The sequence below is a fragment of the Peromyscus leucopus genome, chromosome 8b (assembly GCF_004664715.2).
Source record: "Peromyscus leucopus breed LL Stock chromosome 8b, UCI_PerLeu_2.1, whole genome shotgun sequence".
In the NCBI taxonomy this organism is placed as follows: domain Eukaryota; kingdom Metazoa; phylum Chordata; class Mammalia; order Rodentia; family Cricetidae; genus Peromyscus; species Peromyscus leucopus.
Window position 1 is genome coordinate 21914574 of NC_051086.1, and position 17656 is coordinate 21932229.

At 41.9% G+C, this 17656-nt stretch overlaps 1 protein-coding gene across 18 annotated transcripts in view; it reads left to right on the plus strand.

Moving 5' to 3' along the window:
• Positions 1-17656, plus strand: part of Rbfox1 (RNA binding fox-1 homolog 1) — a 1601479-nt gene that overhangs the window by 1013347 nt on the left and 570476 nt on the right. The window contains exon 1 of one of the 18 annotated variants that reach the window (XM_028872936.2): positions 12653-12955. The exons of the other annotated variants lie outside the window; for them this stretch is intronic. Within the exon in view, the coding sequence (XP_028728769.1) occupies positions 12938-12955 (18 nt within the window). The 5' untranslated portion in view covers positions 12653-12937. Of the gene's footprint in view, positions 1-12652; positions 12956-17656 lie in introns of those variants that run through there. 18 annotated transcript variants of the gene reach the window in all.

The window sequence follows — 17656 nt, forward strand, 5'->3', positions numbered from 1 at the left end:
CCTGAAATCCCAGCATAGAGAGGAGGACGAGGAGATCAAGATCATCTTCTGCTCCATAGCAGGTTCAAGGCCAGCCTGGTATTCAAAAAGCTTTGCCTCAAAAACAAAATAATACAATAAAATACACTTAGAACCACTAATAAGAAAACAACAGCGTGAATCTCCTTTGGAAAGCATTTGTAATCTGTTCTACAGCTTTGCATTGCAAGTGAATGACTGAGTCCCATGAAGCTTGTCCTGGTAGACATCTGAAGGCTGAGAAAGGGAGAAGGAACTGTAAGTGTTGCTTATCCTATTGTTAAAGCAGGGTGGAGGGATGAGAGGAAGGAGGGTCAAGGGAGAGAGTACCTATAAGTGAATACACTTGAATACAAAAGAGAGCCTGGAGGCAGAGCAAAGGGAGTCATCAAGTGTACAGAGAACACACAGGGACAGTCAGGGCATGGTTCTGTGGGACCAAAGCTGTGAACTAGTCTCACTGCAGATCAGTGAGTTGCGTTCTTTTTACTGCAGGCACAGGAGTAGACTGCAGGGATCATATGTGTCTGAGGATTACTGAGATGAGTCATACCCTGGGCCCAGTTGTAACCTAAGTCTTCTCTGGACACCATCAATGAAATTCCATTGCCCCACCATAATCAAAGCCTTCAGATACAAGAAGTTTGTTTAATAAGCAGTTATCTATAAAGCATTGGCAGTTTACCACAATGAAATCAAGGAGAGATTTTAGAAATGGAGACAAATGGAGTACCTGTATCATCGAGGGTCAATGCATTTTTGCATAGTTGGTTGAAAAGTGTAATACATGACTTACCAATATTTAAAAACATGGAGATTCCTCCCCCCGTATCTATAATTTGGGATTATTTTAAGAGATTTTGTCTTAAAATTTTGACAGTGTTTCATGTATCCCTTCCCAGGTGTCTGGATATATATATATATATATATATATATATATATATATATATATATATATATATACTTTTAATGATGGGAACAAAAAAAAAACCTAAAACTGAAGTTTGGGGGTGGGGAGTGTGAGAACAAAAAAACAAAAAGCACTTGTTCTTGTCTGCTTTGCTCCTCAGACTTGATCTTAGCCTCCCATCAGCCTTGCATTTCAGAGCTGGGTCTCTGAAGGCTTCCTTGTTGACAAGAGTTTAGTCCAAGGGACTATCCACAGAGTACCTTGTGTTCATGGGGTTATTGTGGCCATACACTTTCACAAAAGACTTGATCTTTGATTTCTTGGTGATTTTGTTCTTGCCCAGGGCAGCTGTTACTTTTTGGGGATAGTGGTCAGTTTCGGCAATCAGCATAGAGGGCAAGCGAGGCTAGAGCGTGAGAGTAAAGGGGAGCAAATGAGCAACAGCATTCCTCTGCTTTCTTGGAGTGGGGACACAGGGAATGTCTTAGGGAATATTTCTATAGACAGACCTATAATTTTTCTGCCCAGAAGTCCCTTCAAGGTCTTGTAGAGCTTGAGCTCTAAAAAGATTATTTCTCTGAGCAAGCTCTTTCCTGGCTGTGTACCACCCATCACACTCCTGGGAGGGGAAGTCTTGGCATGCGGTGAATTGCTTCAAAGGGTATCTGTGATCCTCCCCATTGGACCACCCAGAGTAGATCATGTTCTACAGACTGCAGTGCATCTGACATGATGAATTTTCTTAAGAGAGTCAGAATGGGAATTCCAGCCTTCTGTAGGTGGCACAGACAGTGCATATATTAGCACTGAGAGCGCGCAGAGTCTCAGAGATGAACTAATCTGTGAATAACTGTGCCATTTGTAACAGCATAAACAGGGGCTTAATGGGGAGATAGTGCAGAGGAATGAGGTATTTGCAACCTGTCATCATATTAGTACAGTGATCAAATTTGTGACCAAGCTCCTAAGCAAACACTTGGTATCAAGTGTGTGTCTTCCTATTATAATTTGTGCTGTATTAAGGGCATCGTAGCATATTAGTGACTTGAAAATGTTTTTAAATAGTATCTCTCGGGTTGACAGAAATGGAATGTTCTAGAGTTGTATGACTATTAGTCATATTAAACTCAGCCTGTTAGCAGCTTTCCCTTGCACTGATACTTAAATGAGGTTTTAATATAAACAAAATGTACTTCTGAAATGTGCTTCCAGCTACAACCAATTTCTCCCAGTCCATTAGCTACTTTGCATTCCTTTTTAAGAAACCCAAGCTTGAGCTTTTAGTGAGGAGCCAAAGTATTTGCTCTACTCATTAAGTCAACTGTAGAGAAAGTAAACACAAGGGGTGGAGATGCTTCTAGAGTTAGGTTGGGACCCAGCAATCTTGGCATGAATACTATCATCCTTAGGAAAAGCACATATTTCTTCAAAGTTTGCCTGCCTCTACCTGCCTATACTACTAGAGCAATGGAGGAGGCTGGACAGTCTATTCTTCATCCTTTACCTCTTTGGAACAGAAAAGACCAATGAGGCCCATTACCTGGTACTCCCCACAAAGAGATTTATGGTACCCTTGAAGCTGATATAGGATTGACACTGAGAAAAGACATAATCCAGGCACCACTGGGATTGTCATGTGGCATTAAGTCTTGCCCCAGCCACTCTTATGGACCTAGTCATGGATGGAGTTTGTGAACTTTGTAAATAGCCAGTGGGTTAGAAATAACCCCTGTGTCATCTGAGTGGTGTAAAGCAAAGACATGAATCTCCTACACTAAAGAACTGAAGACTGAAATTAGGAACTCAGCAGGCTGTGCTCAGCCTGGCAGCTCCAGGTGAGGATCCCTCAGGCCACTTCTAGCTTCAGATGTTGACCATAGTCTCTGGCTCTCCTTGGACTACCCAGACAGCACTGTTCCTGTGGTGTGTTCTAACTCAGTCTTTCCACAGCAAGTCTGTAGCTCAGTTAGAAGATCTCCTTTATTAAGAACATCAGTCATTAGGTCACATCCTACTGACCTCATTTTAATTTAATTGCTTTTATAAAGACCCTGTTTCCAAATGAGGCCACATCAGGGGCACTGAGGGTTTGGGTTTAAGTATATTCTATGGACTCCATACATTCAGCCCTTACAGCCTGAGCTCCCTCATATTTATTGTTGACTTCAGTAGACACCCTGCATTGTGTGAATGCATATCCCTACTTCCAAGGAGAATCATAGCATTTATTATTTCTGATGGGGCCTGAGAGCATTTGCCAAAGAACTCAACCCTCTCAGAGTCATGCCACATAGCTTTAGTCTGCTTTGGGCCAAGGGAAGGAGGGGAAAAAAGTTGAATTGGATTTCTGAATCCTTTGCCTGTTTACTTAGTCATAGCAAAGGAATTTCTCTCTTAAGAAATGAGTAAAGAAAGAAATATGAGAATTTTGAATGTGACATTCATGTGTAGTGACCTGTTACTCTATTTTGTTGAGGGATTGCCAGTGAGAGCAGATTTTAACCATTTTAGGTTTAGAAACTTTGAGATTTTCCCTTAGGGTATTTATGAGATTGTTGTCAATAAACCTGTTCTCTAAGCTCCTTTGACCTTTGATAGTCTTTATTTATGGTTCCATGGACCATTTGTAAACAAATCAGTTTGCTGCTGGTTAAAGTTGAAGATTTTAGCATCATGAATGGAGGTCTGTGGTTTTATTTGTAAACTTGCAATTACTATCTTTGCAAGAGAAAATGTATTTCTTTATTAAATAAAGTATAATAATGGTGAATGTACCAAAATGACATCACTCAAAAAAAAAAAAAAAAAAAAAAAAAAAAAAAAAAAAAAAAAAAAAAAAGAAATATGAGCTAGATATGTGAGCTAGAACAACAGCTAACAAAACGTTGTAACATCATGTGAACTCCCAACATGTTTGCTAATGGCCTATAGTGGTGAGATGCAAGAAATGAAGACATAAGTAGGTGGGTATTCTTGTCCTCGGTAACCAAATCCAGTGCCATGGAGCCATCCTTATCCTCCAGGTCTACTTCAATATGAAAGATCAATTAACATTATTTTTTAATATCTGTGTGTGTGTGTGTGTGTGTGTGTGTGTGTGTGTGTGTGTGTGTGTGTGAGATGTGAGCATATATGTATGTGTCACTGTGAGCACGTGCACCCCACGAAACTCATGTGGAGGTTTGATGACAACCTCAAGCAAAGGTTCAATGATTCTCGTTTTCCACCTTGTTTGAAGCCAAGTATTTGTTTTGTTGCCTGCTGCTGTGTACACCAAGCTAACTAGCATACACACTTCGGGTAATTCTCCTAGCTCCTCCTCTCAGCTCACCATAGGAACACTGCCTTTACAGAAATGTATTACTGTGTCTGGTTTATGTGGGTTCTTGGGATTCAAACTCAGGTCCTTATTCTTGTGCAGCAAACACTTTACCTATGGAACCATCTCCACATATCCCTAAATAATGATTACTTTTATGCTACTGTTAATATTAATATATGTATTTATCAGGCACGGTGCTATATTATATGTTCCTGGGTGTGCATTAGTCATGTTGTCATATAACAGTTCTAAGATATGGAAATGAGCTTCCCCATTGTATCAGGAATGTGCAGGAACATTCATAAACACACTCAGAACGATATAGCTTTTGAAAGTTGAAGAATTGTAATTGAATCTCTGGACCCTCTTCCCTGTTCTGCCTCCAAATGAGATGCATATTGTTAGTGTTAAGCCAGGTAAGTGAACATATATTCATTATCCATCAGGCTCAGCTCAACTAGATCTTTCAGATTGAGAACATGCAGGAAGGTTTCCTAAGAGAAGACCAGTATGTGAGGAAGGGCAGGAGGCAATGGACACTGCAGAGGTACAGCCAACCAACACACACCCATTATACATAAATGGATCCTAATTTTACCATCTCCCTTGTATCTCACCAAGGCTGCAGAGTAGATGAGAACATCCTACAACTCAGAGTTCTTTTATTACCAACTTCAGGTTGTAAATACTCTGAAAATTTCCTGGAGCTATCCTGTCTCTTTCTTTCCCTCTACATAAAAAAATATAAAATGACATCATGAATAAGTATCCCATAAAGACCTTTGCATTAAGACAGAGAAAGTACAAGAAATGTGAAAAGGGAAAGTAAACTGATCAACTTGGCAAGAGGGAGACCTCTGGGTATGTAAGATGTCCAAATTATTGATGTGGGTGGAGATTTCCAAAGGTATATGTGTATGAAAATGAATACTTAGCATAAGGGAAGTCCTTGTTGCTCATCCAGAGGACCTGAGTTTTCTTCCCAGTGCTCAAAGCAATTGAAAACTATCTGTATTGCCATTTCCAGATCTAATGCCCTCTCCTGGCCTCCATGGGTAACTGCCTGTGCTTGCAGGCACATATATAACACACATACATATACTTAATTAAACAACAACAAAGATTACTGAACTCTCTAAAATTTTGCTTGGCAGTGTTGGCAGTGGGAAGGGATTGGAGAATTATCATTGTTAATAGCACAGAATTTGCATTTTGCAAAATGAGGACCAAGGGAGGTCTGTGTGTAGATAATGGTAATGTTTACATGAATTATACACTTAAGATGGTTAGAATGTTAATTTTACGTAATATATATTTTACCATAATTAAAAAACAATATAGTGTATTTACCATCCTGAAAATGTAAAAGCAAAAGTGGATAGAATAAAATAATATTCTGTGTTGTTTTAATTTGGAAGCCACTACCAGGTTTAACTTGACCTAGGATAAGTGCATGCCAAGTGAGCAAACAGTGTTAGAGGATGCTGGCCATAATATATTTGTCAACCATTATTGAACCTTGGTGAATAGATGGGCCATTTCCTTTCAATGACTTATCCATCAGCCTCTTCTTTCATCTCCCTCAAAATTCTGGGGGAGCTACAGTCACTATGAATTCAATGTCAAAGCAAGGGCTGTTTATATTGAGTGTGTTTAGCAGAGCTTTTCCGCCTAGGAAGAGACCATGTGGACCTCCCTGCTTCTTGTTTTGGGGATTGTGAATCACCATTTAAGGTATCTGGCTTGTTCAGAGCTGGCCCAGTAAGTTGTTCTCTTGATGCCTTTGATCCTGGTTTGTGTTCCCTTGGGGAACACACAGTATTATCCCACCTAGCTGCATGCCAATACTTGGCAGCTGGCCACCATGCAGACTGTGGAGGTGAGGACACAATTCATATCATAGATTACACGGAGTAGTTCTGTGTTCTGCATCTCTCTCTGTCCAAACACAACACTGTTGAATGCTTGGAAGACCCCAACAAGGGTTTGAATGGCTCTGTTGTCCTCATTTGTCTTCAATGCCATAAGCTGTGGCCAGCAGCCAGGGAAGGACTTTTCTCTAGACCGGTTGTCTTGCTGGGTCCCCATCAATGATGTGTGAAGCACAGATCTCACTCTGATGACAAAGGTCTCATTTGCTAGTTCTCTTTTACTACTTACTCAGCTTTTGCAAATGGTTGGCTCCAGCCATAGTGGCCCATTAAGAAACAGAACATGGCTATCATTTGCTTTCTCTTAACACGGTTTTTGTCCTGTGCTGGGCCAATATAAACTTGGCTGATCCTCATGAGGATACCAAAAGAGAGGATGTTCTTGGCTCTAGGGAAATTTATTCCCAGTCATTGTCATAAAATGACAACATTCAGTTTTTCTATATACTCAGCTTTATTTTTACTTCTTATTTTGAGACAGGGTCTCACAAAGTTACTCAGGCTGCCTCAGAACTCACTTTGTAGCCAGGGTTGGGCTTGAACTTGTGGTCTAAAGTGGCTAAGATTTTAGTCCTGAACCACCAAGTCTGACTAAAACATATTACATCAAGGTCCCCACACTGATTAAATAGAGTCGCTCAAATCATTTTCTAGATTCAGACAGTGAATAGTAAGCTCTTTAATGAAGACTTTTGTGAAGTTCAAATTCTGACGCCGATTGTGCAGGATTCAACACTTCACAGCGGTGTTCAATTTCTATAGCAGATTAGAAGCCTCTCACACAGGCCAGCCACCAGCAGCTTAATCAGTGTTTGGGTAAGCCATCGCTCTGCAATTGATTAATTATTCCACTGAGCTGATAACTGATAACTGGATTAATTATTTTTAAATAACTCCTGTGTGAGCATGAGAATAAAGCCCTTTGAGTGTCCCCACTCATACAGCAGCTTCTTACCCCACCCGTCTTGCAGCCAGTGGGGGAAATGGTTTCAAATGGAATATTTGCATATGTGTATTTTGTTATTAAAGTCACTTAAAAGGGAAGCTTTGGAGGTGGCAGTAAATAGAAAATGTTATTATCCTCATTTCAAGGAACAGGCCTTGAGGAATTGATTGCATCATCAATTCCATTCTGAGCAGAATTTCAAACATGGGCAGTGTTTGCAGACACCCCCTGCGGGGGCATCCCTCGGAATGTTGCCTTTGGTCTGGAGAGTATGGGCATGGCAACACATCGACAACTTGATTTATGGGCAACAGCTGCCTCCTGCTTGTGTCACAGCGATAAACCAGCTCGCCATCTTGGGTTGAATCTCACCTCTAGCAGAGGGACCACATGTTCAAGCATGTGGAAGAAGATTGTACACTTAAGAGACAGAGGAAGCAGAGGCAGGGGTGCCATGTGGGCTAATGGAAGTTCAAGGTTCAATGGAAAAAACAAGAAGCAGAAGGTGCCAATCACCCTATCTGAGTTAGGGGTACCAGGGTCCCGTTTGTGCCAGTTCTCCATCACTGCAGCTGTCTTCCATAGCGTGTCTCAGGGCGTGTAGCACAGCTCAGCCTATTAACTTAATGTGTGTTGGAGCCAGCGTCAGTCTGGTTCAGTCTGAATGCTGCCATCTCACCCATGAGAAAGATTCTTTTCTGTAAGCTCTCTCTGAACTCCTTTTTGCTAGGGATATTTTAAAGTCTGAGAGCTGCATGGTTGATCTTGGTCGTCTACTTGATTGGAATGAGAGATGCCTCTAGGAGTTCACTTTGGGTGTGCCCATGAGGATGTCACAAAAGACCAACCACATCAGCTCAGGTGAGACAACTTGTGCTGAATGTAGGCAGCACTGTACACTAGGCTGGGAGCCAGAGGCAGGACAAAGCCTGGCAGCCCTGGCTTGCTCTTTTTCCTCTTCCTGTTCACCACGAAGTGGGCAGCTTTGTGCTGTCATGCCCTTCTGCTGTGATGATTGTTATAGTTTTTCTCATTGCAAAATCTCAGACAAAAGCAGCTGAAGAAAATAAAGGTCTGCTTTGGCTCACAGTTCTGGGGACTAGCTCACTGTGAAAAGGCAGGAGGAGAGCAGGAAGCCGAGGCAGTCAGGAAGCAGAAAGGAATGGCTGGATGTGCATGCCTGGCTTACTCTTTCCTTTTTCATGCTGTCTTACTTTATTCCATTTTAGCTAATGGACGAGTGCTGCCCACACTTAGCGTTGCTCTTCCCTACTCACTTAGCCTAATCTAGAATATTCCTCTCAGGCATTCCTAGGAGCTTGTCTCTTGTGTGATTCTGACCATGTCAGGATAAAAATCAATAGGCCATTGCAGGGGACTGCTACAGCCCAGGCCCAGAAACAGTATTCTCAGTAGCCATGGACAGAAGCCCCAAATAGTGCCTCTTCCATTAAGTTATTTATGTAGATAAGTTGTCACAGTGATACCTGGACATTGAGGATTGGGCTATAAGTTACTGTTACCATGGAGACATCGATCCAGTGTCCATGGTTTATTTTGACTTAGTGGTCCCATTGCTACTCTGTGTTCTTGCACTGATGACCCTACTTTATTAAATTAATTGATTAATTACTTTTCACAGCCTGATCACAGCTTCCCCTCCTTCCTTCCTTTCCTCCAAGCCCCTCCCTTCAGGAACCCCCAACCCCATCTACTCTTCCTTTCTCTTCAGAAAAGTGCAGGCCTCGCATGTTTATCAGCCAGCAATGACATATTAAGTTTCAGTAAGACTAGACACCTCCTCTCCCACTAAGGCTGGAAGAGGCAACCTAGTAGGAGGAAAGGGTCCCAAAAGCAGGTACTAGAGTCAGAGACAGCCCCCTGTGCCCTATGTTAGGAGTCTCACAAAAAGACCAAGCTACACAGTGCAACACATGTGCAGAGGGCCCACGTCAGTCCCATGCAAGTTCTCTGGTTGGCAGTTCGGCTGATGACTCTACTTTAAAGTCCAGCATTCCTAAAGGAACCATGAAGCCATCTTCCTGGGACCCAGGAATGTCTGCCCACTTGTAGTCTTCAGTACCTCTTTCTTCCACCTGTGATCTCTCCCACGTATTCTCATAACAACTTGGAATGCCACTAGCCCTAATCTTGCCCTTGAACATCTGAACCAAGGATCGTGGACATAGAAACAAAGAAAACTTAAGAAAGTGAATGAGCAAGAAATGTGATGATATCAAAGCACATAAAGAGCAGTGAACAGGAAAATATAACTGAAGTTCAAGAATATTCAAATACATTTAAAGAAAACATAGTATCAGTGGGCCATATCAGCCTATCTACTTAAAGTATTAACTAGATGGATTGTTATATGAATACAAGGAGAGATAAATTGATGGATGGATTGAAAGATGACAGACAGACATATAGATAGATACATTCTGATGGGTTCTAGGGACACTGAAGGACAATTTATAACAGTGCTATAAGAAATCCACATCTAAAATAGTGTGTTTGTGTGTATGTGTATGCTCACGTCCTGGATCATCTTAAACATCTACAGATTTAACTATTTTCAAGGCCAGATTGTTAGGCAAATCCATGCCAAATAATACTTAATCTGAAGCAATTGGGAGTAGTACTCAATGTCAATTAAGTTTGTTCAGTGCTCATCAGCATCTGTGGGCAGGGGATCCTGAGTACCAGCCCACAGTCATACCTATAAAACCCAACCTGACATCACTGGGATATCTAATGTTTTTGAAGAGTGCATGCAGATTTTCTTTTGAAGTCTCCTGGGTGTTTAAATATTGACAATCTGGTTATATTTGAAAATATATGCTGCTCAAATAAAATGTGTCTTCAGGCTGTGTGTTGCCCACTGATTTGAGATGTCTGTGTCTTTCCTCATGACCACTGCCATCCAGTGCATCCAGAGAGATGGGACACAGCAGTTCCAGAAAAAGTGGAGAATTGAAGATGAACTCATGCATGCAAGAAGCAAAGGAATGAGATGCTTGGATATTTCCCCCAAGTTTACCTTATGTACAAGGGTTTGGGTACACAGAAAAGTCATGGTGTTCATGTGCAATGAAGATATCCATTCAGAACAGTAACAGGGAAAAGGGACCCCCCCTTATTCTTCACATAAAAATTGACTTATTATATTTGTGTGTGTGTGTGTGTGTGTGTGTGTGTGTGTGTGTGTTTTGCATGTGGAGATCAGAGGACAACTTGCAGCAATCAGTCCTCTTCTCCCAGCATGTGGGTCTAAGGGATCAAATTGGAGTTTCCAGGCTTAGGGCATTGGAGCATGTGTCTCTGCCATCTTGGCAGCCCTCATTGCTCTTCATAATGATAATAATGACAAAGAGTGTATACAGTATACCCACAATTGGCTTAGAATGTCCTTGTTTGCACATTGAATGTCCTGCTCTTCATGGGGTTTATTATATTTGAGGGACTTGAATATTGCAGGTACAAATAGGTTCATGAATACATGTGATTTGCAAGTGTGTGCATGTGCATAGTGTGTGTGCACACATATTTGCTTGTGTGGGGGGGGCATTGTCTCTGTGTGTGAAAACCTGATGTTAACCTGGGGTGTTTTCTTTAGTTATTCTACCCTTCGTTTGTTGAAGCAGGGTCTCTCAGTTTTCCCTGGGACATGCTGATTTGATTATACTAGCTAGCGCCTAGGATCTGCTACCTGTCTCTACCTCCCCAGCCCCAGATTACAAGTGTGAGCCACCACTCCCAGCTGTTTTACATGAACTCTAGGCATCCAAGTAAGGTCATCTGGTTTGCAAAAAAAAAGCAATTCACTGACGTCATCATCCCACTCCCATGATTTGCATATTTCCCAGCTGGGGAATTTTGTGACGCAGTTTGATTCCTCTGAGGTTGCCATTGCTGTGCTTCTGTTGGTCACTGGTTAACAAGGCTGTGTGGTCATTGCTCTTCCCTCCTCCTCGGCCATTTATGCATCTTGATGGCGCTGTCGATGAGATACGTTAACAGGTGCTTCACCACCTGCTCAGCTCTGGAGATGACTCTGCAATTTAGCTAATGCACCTTAATTATTTAGGTGACATTTTGCCTTATGTAGTTTTAAGGAGAAATGTAAATGAATGAGAGACTTAATTCCATGGTTTCCTCTGTATGATGTATAAAGATGTGACTAATGACCAAGACTCCACTCTGAGCACAAGTTCATCTTCTCCCTTCCCCTTAAAGGCTACCATGTGTTTTAATATTCATTTCTCTCTTATCCATATATCAATAATTGAGTTCTGCATCAATTAATATGCTGGGCAAATTGTATTCCCCATCCTCTCCTTCACGATGCATTTCAGTAATGGAGATAATTTTCAAGATAAAGTATACAATTTAAAATGGATTAAAAAAGAACAACTAATAAAGGGGAATTGATTCATGGGCAAAAATTTTTTTGGATAATTTCAGGAAATCTTAGCTGTGCATCTAGCCTGTGGATTTTCTAAGAAGAGCCTGTCAACATGATCAAGTTTTATGCACCCTGCAAAATTTCCCAGGTCTGCAATTGTAAAGGATAAGGGACAAAAAAATAAAGAACACACACATACACACACACACACACACACACACACACACACACACATCAAGATCAGTCCTACGAGTGGGGACATGTACATAATTCCCTCCCTTGGTTTAGGAAGGCTAAACATTCTGCCAGCAAGCCTATGGAGCTTTCCATTTGCTGAGTGTGGCTGGTAGGGGTTGGCTTTGCTTTTGATTTGATAGACTGGCACACAGGATTCCAAGGCCATGTGTTCCTCTCCCCCTCCCAGATTCCCATACACATCTAGGCTGAAAACCATGCAAGGCAGACATGGACAGGCAGCAGCTGCTGCGGCAAGCAAGACCTGCAGCTTCTGAGCCCGCAGTGACACCATGGAGCCGGTAGATGGCTGTAGACAAGTGTGCTGAGCATGTGGTGTGAAGAGGAATGAGTCTGGGGAGGCCTTGACCTAACTGGATGCTGCTTTTATCTGAAGTACATTTAAAGAGATAAAGGGGAAGCCGGGAGAGGCACATGTTCTTTTCTTTGCAGCTGGAGCTTTACTTTGAGTTAAAAAAAAAAAAAAAAATCTCGGAGTCACCAGCTCTGTGCTGATATGCTTGCCTCAGGAGGATCAGCCCTCCAGTAAATTTCTCCAGTAGGGACTTTGGGAATCTCCTACTGGCTGTCAGGACCGGCTGTAGCACCTGCCTTTAGTGATCATCCTGAGCTGTCACTGTTATTATTATTGTTATTGTTATCAGCACCTTCACCACTGCCAGTTTCAACAGTGTCTGTGGTGCCACTGGTACTCGCTGCCTAAAGTACCTGGATTTGCTCATGAGACAGCCACACCAAGAATTGTTACCTAAGCAGTCTTGACTAGAGGGAAAAGAAAAGGCAAGAGTTAGGAAGGGAAAGGAAAGAGGGGGGAGGGAGGAGGGGAGGGAGAGGAGAGGAGGAGAGGAGAGGAGAGAGAGAGAGAGAGAGAGAGAGAGAGAGAGAGAGAGAGAGAGAGAGAGAGAGAGAGAGAGAAGCAAGCAGCCCCGGAGCAAGTCACTCCACACACGTTGGCACTGAAGGAATGCTGTCCTGATAAACTCATAAACAAGCATAGCAAACCTGGTGTAAGGAAATAAGAGGGACTCTGAGGACTTGGCAGGAAAAGGCACGAATCTCTACCGAGTGGTTTTCAGTTTTTCTTCCAGATACTCTTGGTGAAGTGAGGAGACTTCTGTTTGCTGACAGAGCCTTTGATTTCTCTTGCAAGATGATGATGTATTTGTGGGTAGGTAGTCTCTCTCTCTCTCTCTCTCTCTCTCTCTCTCTCTCGCTCATTCTCTCTGTCTTTCTCTGATTAATAAATTGACTTCGGGGATAAAAATTGCAGCCTAGAGTAATCGCATTTCGTGTAAGGTGATTATGCCGATGCAGGATAATCTTGCATGGCTACGGTACATGTGCAAGCTTTTCCAGTGGGAGTTAGGCAAGACTTGCTTCATTAGCGCTGAGCTACAATTTTATTTTCACGTGCAAAAGGAAACAAAAAACTGTGTGTGTGTGTGTGTGTGTGTGTGTGTGTGTGTGTGTGTGAGCACGCATGCATGCGGGTACATGTGCATGTGTGGAATGGGGGAATATGTTGCTTTCCTTTTTCTTGAGACATTGATGGTGGTGAATTCAGAGTAAAGAGCAGATCTAGGAATGCCGTTTTAAGCATGGAGCAAATTCTCTCTCACTTGTAGCTGTGTAGAATTTCATTTAATTACAAAGCAGGGTGCTGAGAAATGATGGCTCTGTTTTGGATATATATGTACATATATTCTCCTGTGTGAATAACTACTTATTTCTCGTGTTGGCTTTGCATGTTTTAGCTGATAGCTGAGTGTTTTCTTTGCCTTAAGCAGGTGTGTGTATGTGTGTACATGCTATGAGAATGCTCTGTCCAGAGGTAGATTAGATGTACTTTTTCTGCCTTATTGATAAATATATATATATATAGTTATCTGTTTAAGATGTGGCATTAAAATAAACACACAAAAGTAATGGCCTGTTATTATAGACACTTAACTGGTGAAGTAATTGGGAAAAAATAGTGTCCTAGCATGAATGGCTTAGAAAAGTGCCTGTCTTCTGGGAGGACAAATGTATACATCTTAGTTTACTTAGACCAATAATGGGCATGTGTGAAATTTTCCTAGTTGAGAGGGCCGAGCTCTGTGGGTTCACATTAGAGACAAATTCTCCTAGCTTTGCAGAGGGAAGGAGGGGGCATGTGCAAAGGGAGCCCTACCCCTTTATATTAATGCTACCATCACTGCTGGGTTTTGTTGTTCAGAAGACTTAGACCTTTCTCCCTCCTTCCAGCCACTTTTCTGGCTGAAGTCACAGCCTTGAACTTCTCCTTGCTGGAAAGGGAAGGGCCTCTTTGTTGAATTCTTCTTTAATCACTTCTGCCCTTTGACCTCTGCTAGTGTCCATCGGTCCACCCTCCTGTGAATTAGGCCTTGCTCAGCCCCTCCCCTTTTGTTTGCATGGGTCCTGTTGTGAAAACTTTAACTCCCTTTCTCCCCTGTTTTGTAGAGTTGAATTGGAGACAGGCCTTTGTATCATTTTGTCTTAATTGCAGGACAGAATTTCTCTTTAAGCATGCCTATCTTTAAGCAGTGTTTAGAAATAGAAAAATCAAATAAACTTAACAGAGGTAGTTTTCCCTCTATTCCCTCCTGATTCCTCTGATTAATGCTTAATCAATAATATCAGTTTGTTTTTGTTGTTGCTACCAATAAAATTTTTGAATGTTTTCAAATGTTGACTTTTTAAGTATTAAATAATAAGTCATTGTAGGGAATCACCACTTGAGTCATTCATGAAATAACTGCATTAGTGTTTTATGGAAAGGATCCTGTTTGGGGTTCTTATTCTATGAGTGGATTCTGGTTAATTAATTTTGTTTAAATGCCTTTAGGCTATGCTTGCTTATAGAGTGACCAGTCACCCCTTGACTCTGAGTGCCTCAGTGGTGTCGCTGATTTTATTTATCGAGTCAGCTGGCTCTCATGGCCGTGCACATTTGCAAAGCTAAGCAGGGGAAACCACAGACTGCCTCAGCCTTACTCCCAGGGTCAAGGCAGAGGCTTGCTGACTTCCTTGAGGTCATTGATTCTGGACTTCTCAAAGCTGTACCTCTTACTTCCTGTTTTCCTCTGTCTGACCCTTGCTTTGGGGTGCCACACATTTTTATTAACTGCATTTATCAAGCTGAAAAATGGTTGCTACCTGCCTGCCCCTGAACTCCACTATTCTATTTACATCTTTAATTCTGTTTTTTGTTGTTGTTGTTTTCATCTTTGCTGTGCATTCAAACACTGGCAGGCTCTTTAAATTGGAACAGCTGGATGTGTGCTGTTTAAGGAGATGTGAATTAGCAGGCCAGCGTGAGTGCTGGGAGGTTTCAGGGAATTTTTGCTCTTTTCTTTTTCTCTCCGTTAGAAGTGCCGTCTCTGCCCTTGCCTCCCAGTCTGTAAATACAGATACTCTAAACACGTTTGATATTTCTGGTTAAGAGCTCATCTTGCTTTAGGAAAATGAACCTCAACTCTATCAGTGTGCCAAAAGAGTCTCTCCTCTTCTCTCATGGTCGCAGAGATGAAGATGAGAGACACTTGAAAGAGATTTTGCATCAGCTCCATGTCCTTTGTTGATTCTGGAATTGGTGAACAGTCTTTAAGTGAACCTACCCACCCGTGTTCACTGCATGGGGTTCCAATGTCAACAGTCTCATGAAGCCTGAGGACTTCTTGTTGGGGCCTGGAGGAACAGGGTGGGGAGTGGGACTCACTCTGACCACTTTTGATAGCAAAAGCAAAGTTTCAGGTAGCTAGTTAGGAACACCGCCCCCGAAGCCGTGCTGAGGAGATAACCGCAGGCCAGGGAACAGTCAGCTTCTTGGGTATGTAAACCCCTAGGTTTCTTTAAGAAGTCTTTCTTTACAGACAGGTACTGGTAGTCATTTTCCTTGAACTCGTTTTCTCTAAGTGACGACAGGTTGCTGTTCAGGGCAAGGAGAGCCGAGTCTGCCGTCCCTGCTGCCCGATCGATGCTCTGAAGGTTTTGAGTTCCCACACTTGGGTTTAGTAGGCTAAAGGAGTTTTCCCGCAACATTCCCAGATTCTGAACTCCCTCCCTTCTGTACTTGGCACCAGGTTATAGAAAATAAGACCAAAACAGTTTTCTTTCTTTCTTTCTTTCTTTCTTTCTTTCTTTCTTTCTTTCTTTCTTTCTTTCTTTCTTTCTTTCTTTCTTTCTTTCTTTCTTTTTCTTTCTTTCTTTCTTTCTTTCTTTTTCTTTCTTTCTTTCTTTCTTTCTTTCTTCCTTCCTTCCTTCCTTCCTTCCTTCCTTCCTTCCTTCCTTCCTTCCTTTCTTTCTTTCTTTTTTTTGACAAGGCCTCACTATGTTGCTCAGCATGACCTCCAACTGCCCATCCTCCTGCCTCAACCTCTCAAGTTGTAGGATGACAGATGTATATTATTATGGCTGGCTAGACACACACTTGTGGGTCAGTTCAGCCCCCAGCTATGCCATGGTTCCTTCCTCCCACCAGATGCCTTCTCTAGAACACAGATAAGCTGCCCCTCCCTCCGGCACTGGCACAGAGAGTGGGAATGGAGACTCCTCCATGGAATTCAGAGATAAGACACCACAGATCTCCTGTGGTTCTTCACAACATTAGACAGAGCCTGCAATGTGCCTTTCGGAGTAGTGGGTCTCTGCTGTCTGATTTCTTAATTTTTTTCTCTTCTTTACTTTGTGTAAAAGAAACAAAACAAAACAAAACATTTCCATTTTATTTCTTTTCACATCTCATTTATGTACCTAATGCCATTTTTCTCATCTTTAAAAGTTAATATAGTTACTCATTTATTTTGTGTGGAGTAGTTTTGCATACAACAGCACATGTGTGGAGGTCAGAGGGCAACCAATTGGAACGAGTTTTCTCCTTCTACCATGTGGTTCCTGAGGATCAAACACAGGTTCTCAGGCTCTGTTCTGCTGTAAGCACTTTAAATGATGGAGCTAGTGTGCCACCCCTGTTACATAGACATATATGTGTCTATATACATATATATAATATATAGTGTTCTTTAATTTTCATCTTCTCTCTTTTCATTGATTTTATTGTTGTTGTTGCGTTTATGTTTTGAAGACAGGGTCTCACTATGACTTGCAGCATGGCCTCTATTCTAACATCATCTCCTGACTGCCAGACTTACAGGCATGTGCTATCAAACCCAGCTACAATTTTTGTTTTTGCTTTTAATTTTAGCTTTTGTGTTGCATGTTATTCTTGCCCTTTTAGAAATATTTTATTTTCAAGAGACATGCCTCTAAACCCATAACTCTCCCTTTAAACCTAAGGACAACACAACAGGTAGAATATCTGAGAGTTATTGTGAAAAGTATGAAGAATTGGGAGATCGTTGGATCAGACACAGCATCTGTGTATTGACAATTGTAGTCTAATCATTTACAACAAGGAATGGATCATAAGGCATTGTTATTCCTGTAAGACTCTGAGAATCTTCAATTTGTCACCCTTGGCACAACATCTTCAGATCTTCCCCAGACTGTGGACAAACCTTCCAAATTGCCCGAGTGACTCATGGCATGCCCTGCCTTTCTACCATTTTCTTGCTTTTAGAATCATCCTCTGCACTCTGCCTCTTCTTTCCTGAATACTTAGAGTTTCCTCTGGTCTACTCAGTATATTCTAGAACTTGGTCATAAACTGAGTGTAGAAAACGTGATTTATAGATTCCAAATTTCAGAGCATGCATAGATGGCAGGGGTAGACTGAACTGGTTGTGTGCTCTTTGGTCACTGTGTCTGCTAAGCCTCTATCGGGCAGATGTGGCTTGCCTGACTTTCAGTGTGACGTCTGTTTTTCCTGTTTATTTCAAACAATACACATCATTTTTCTTTTGTTTTA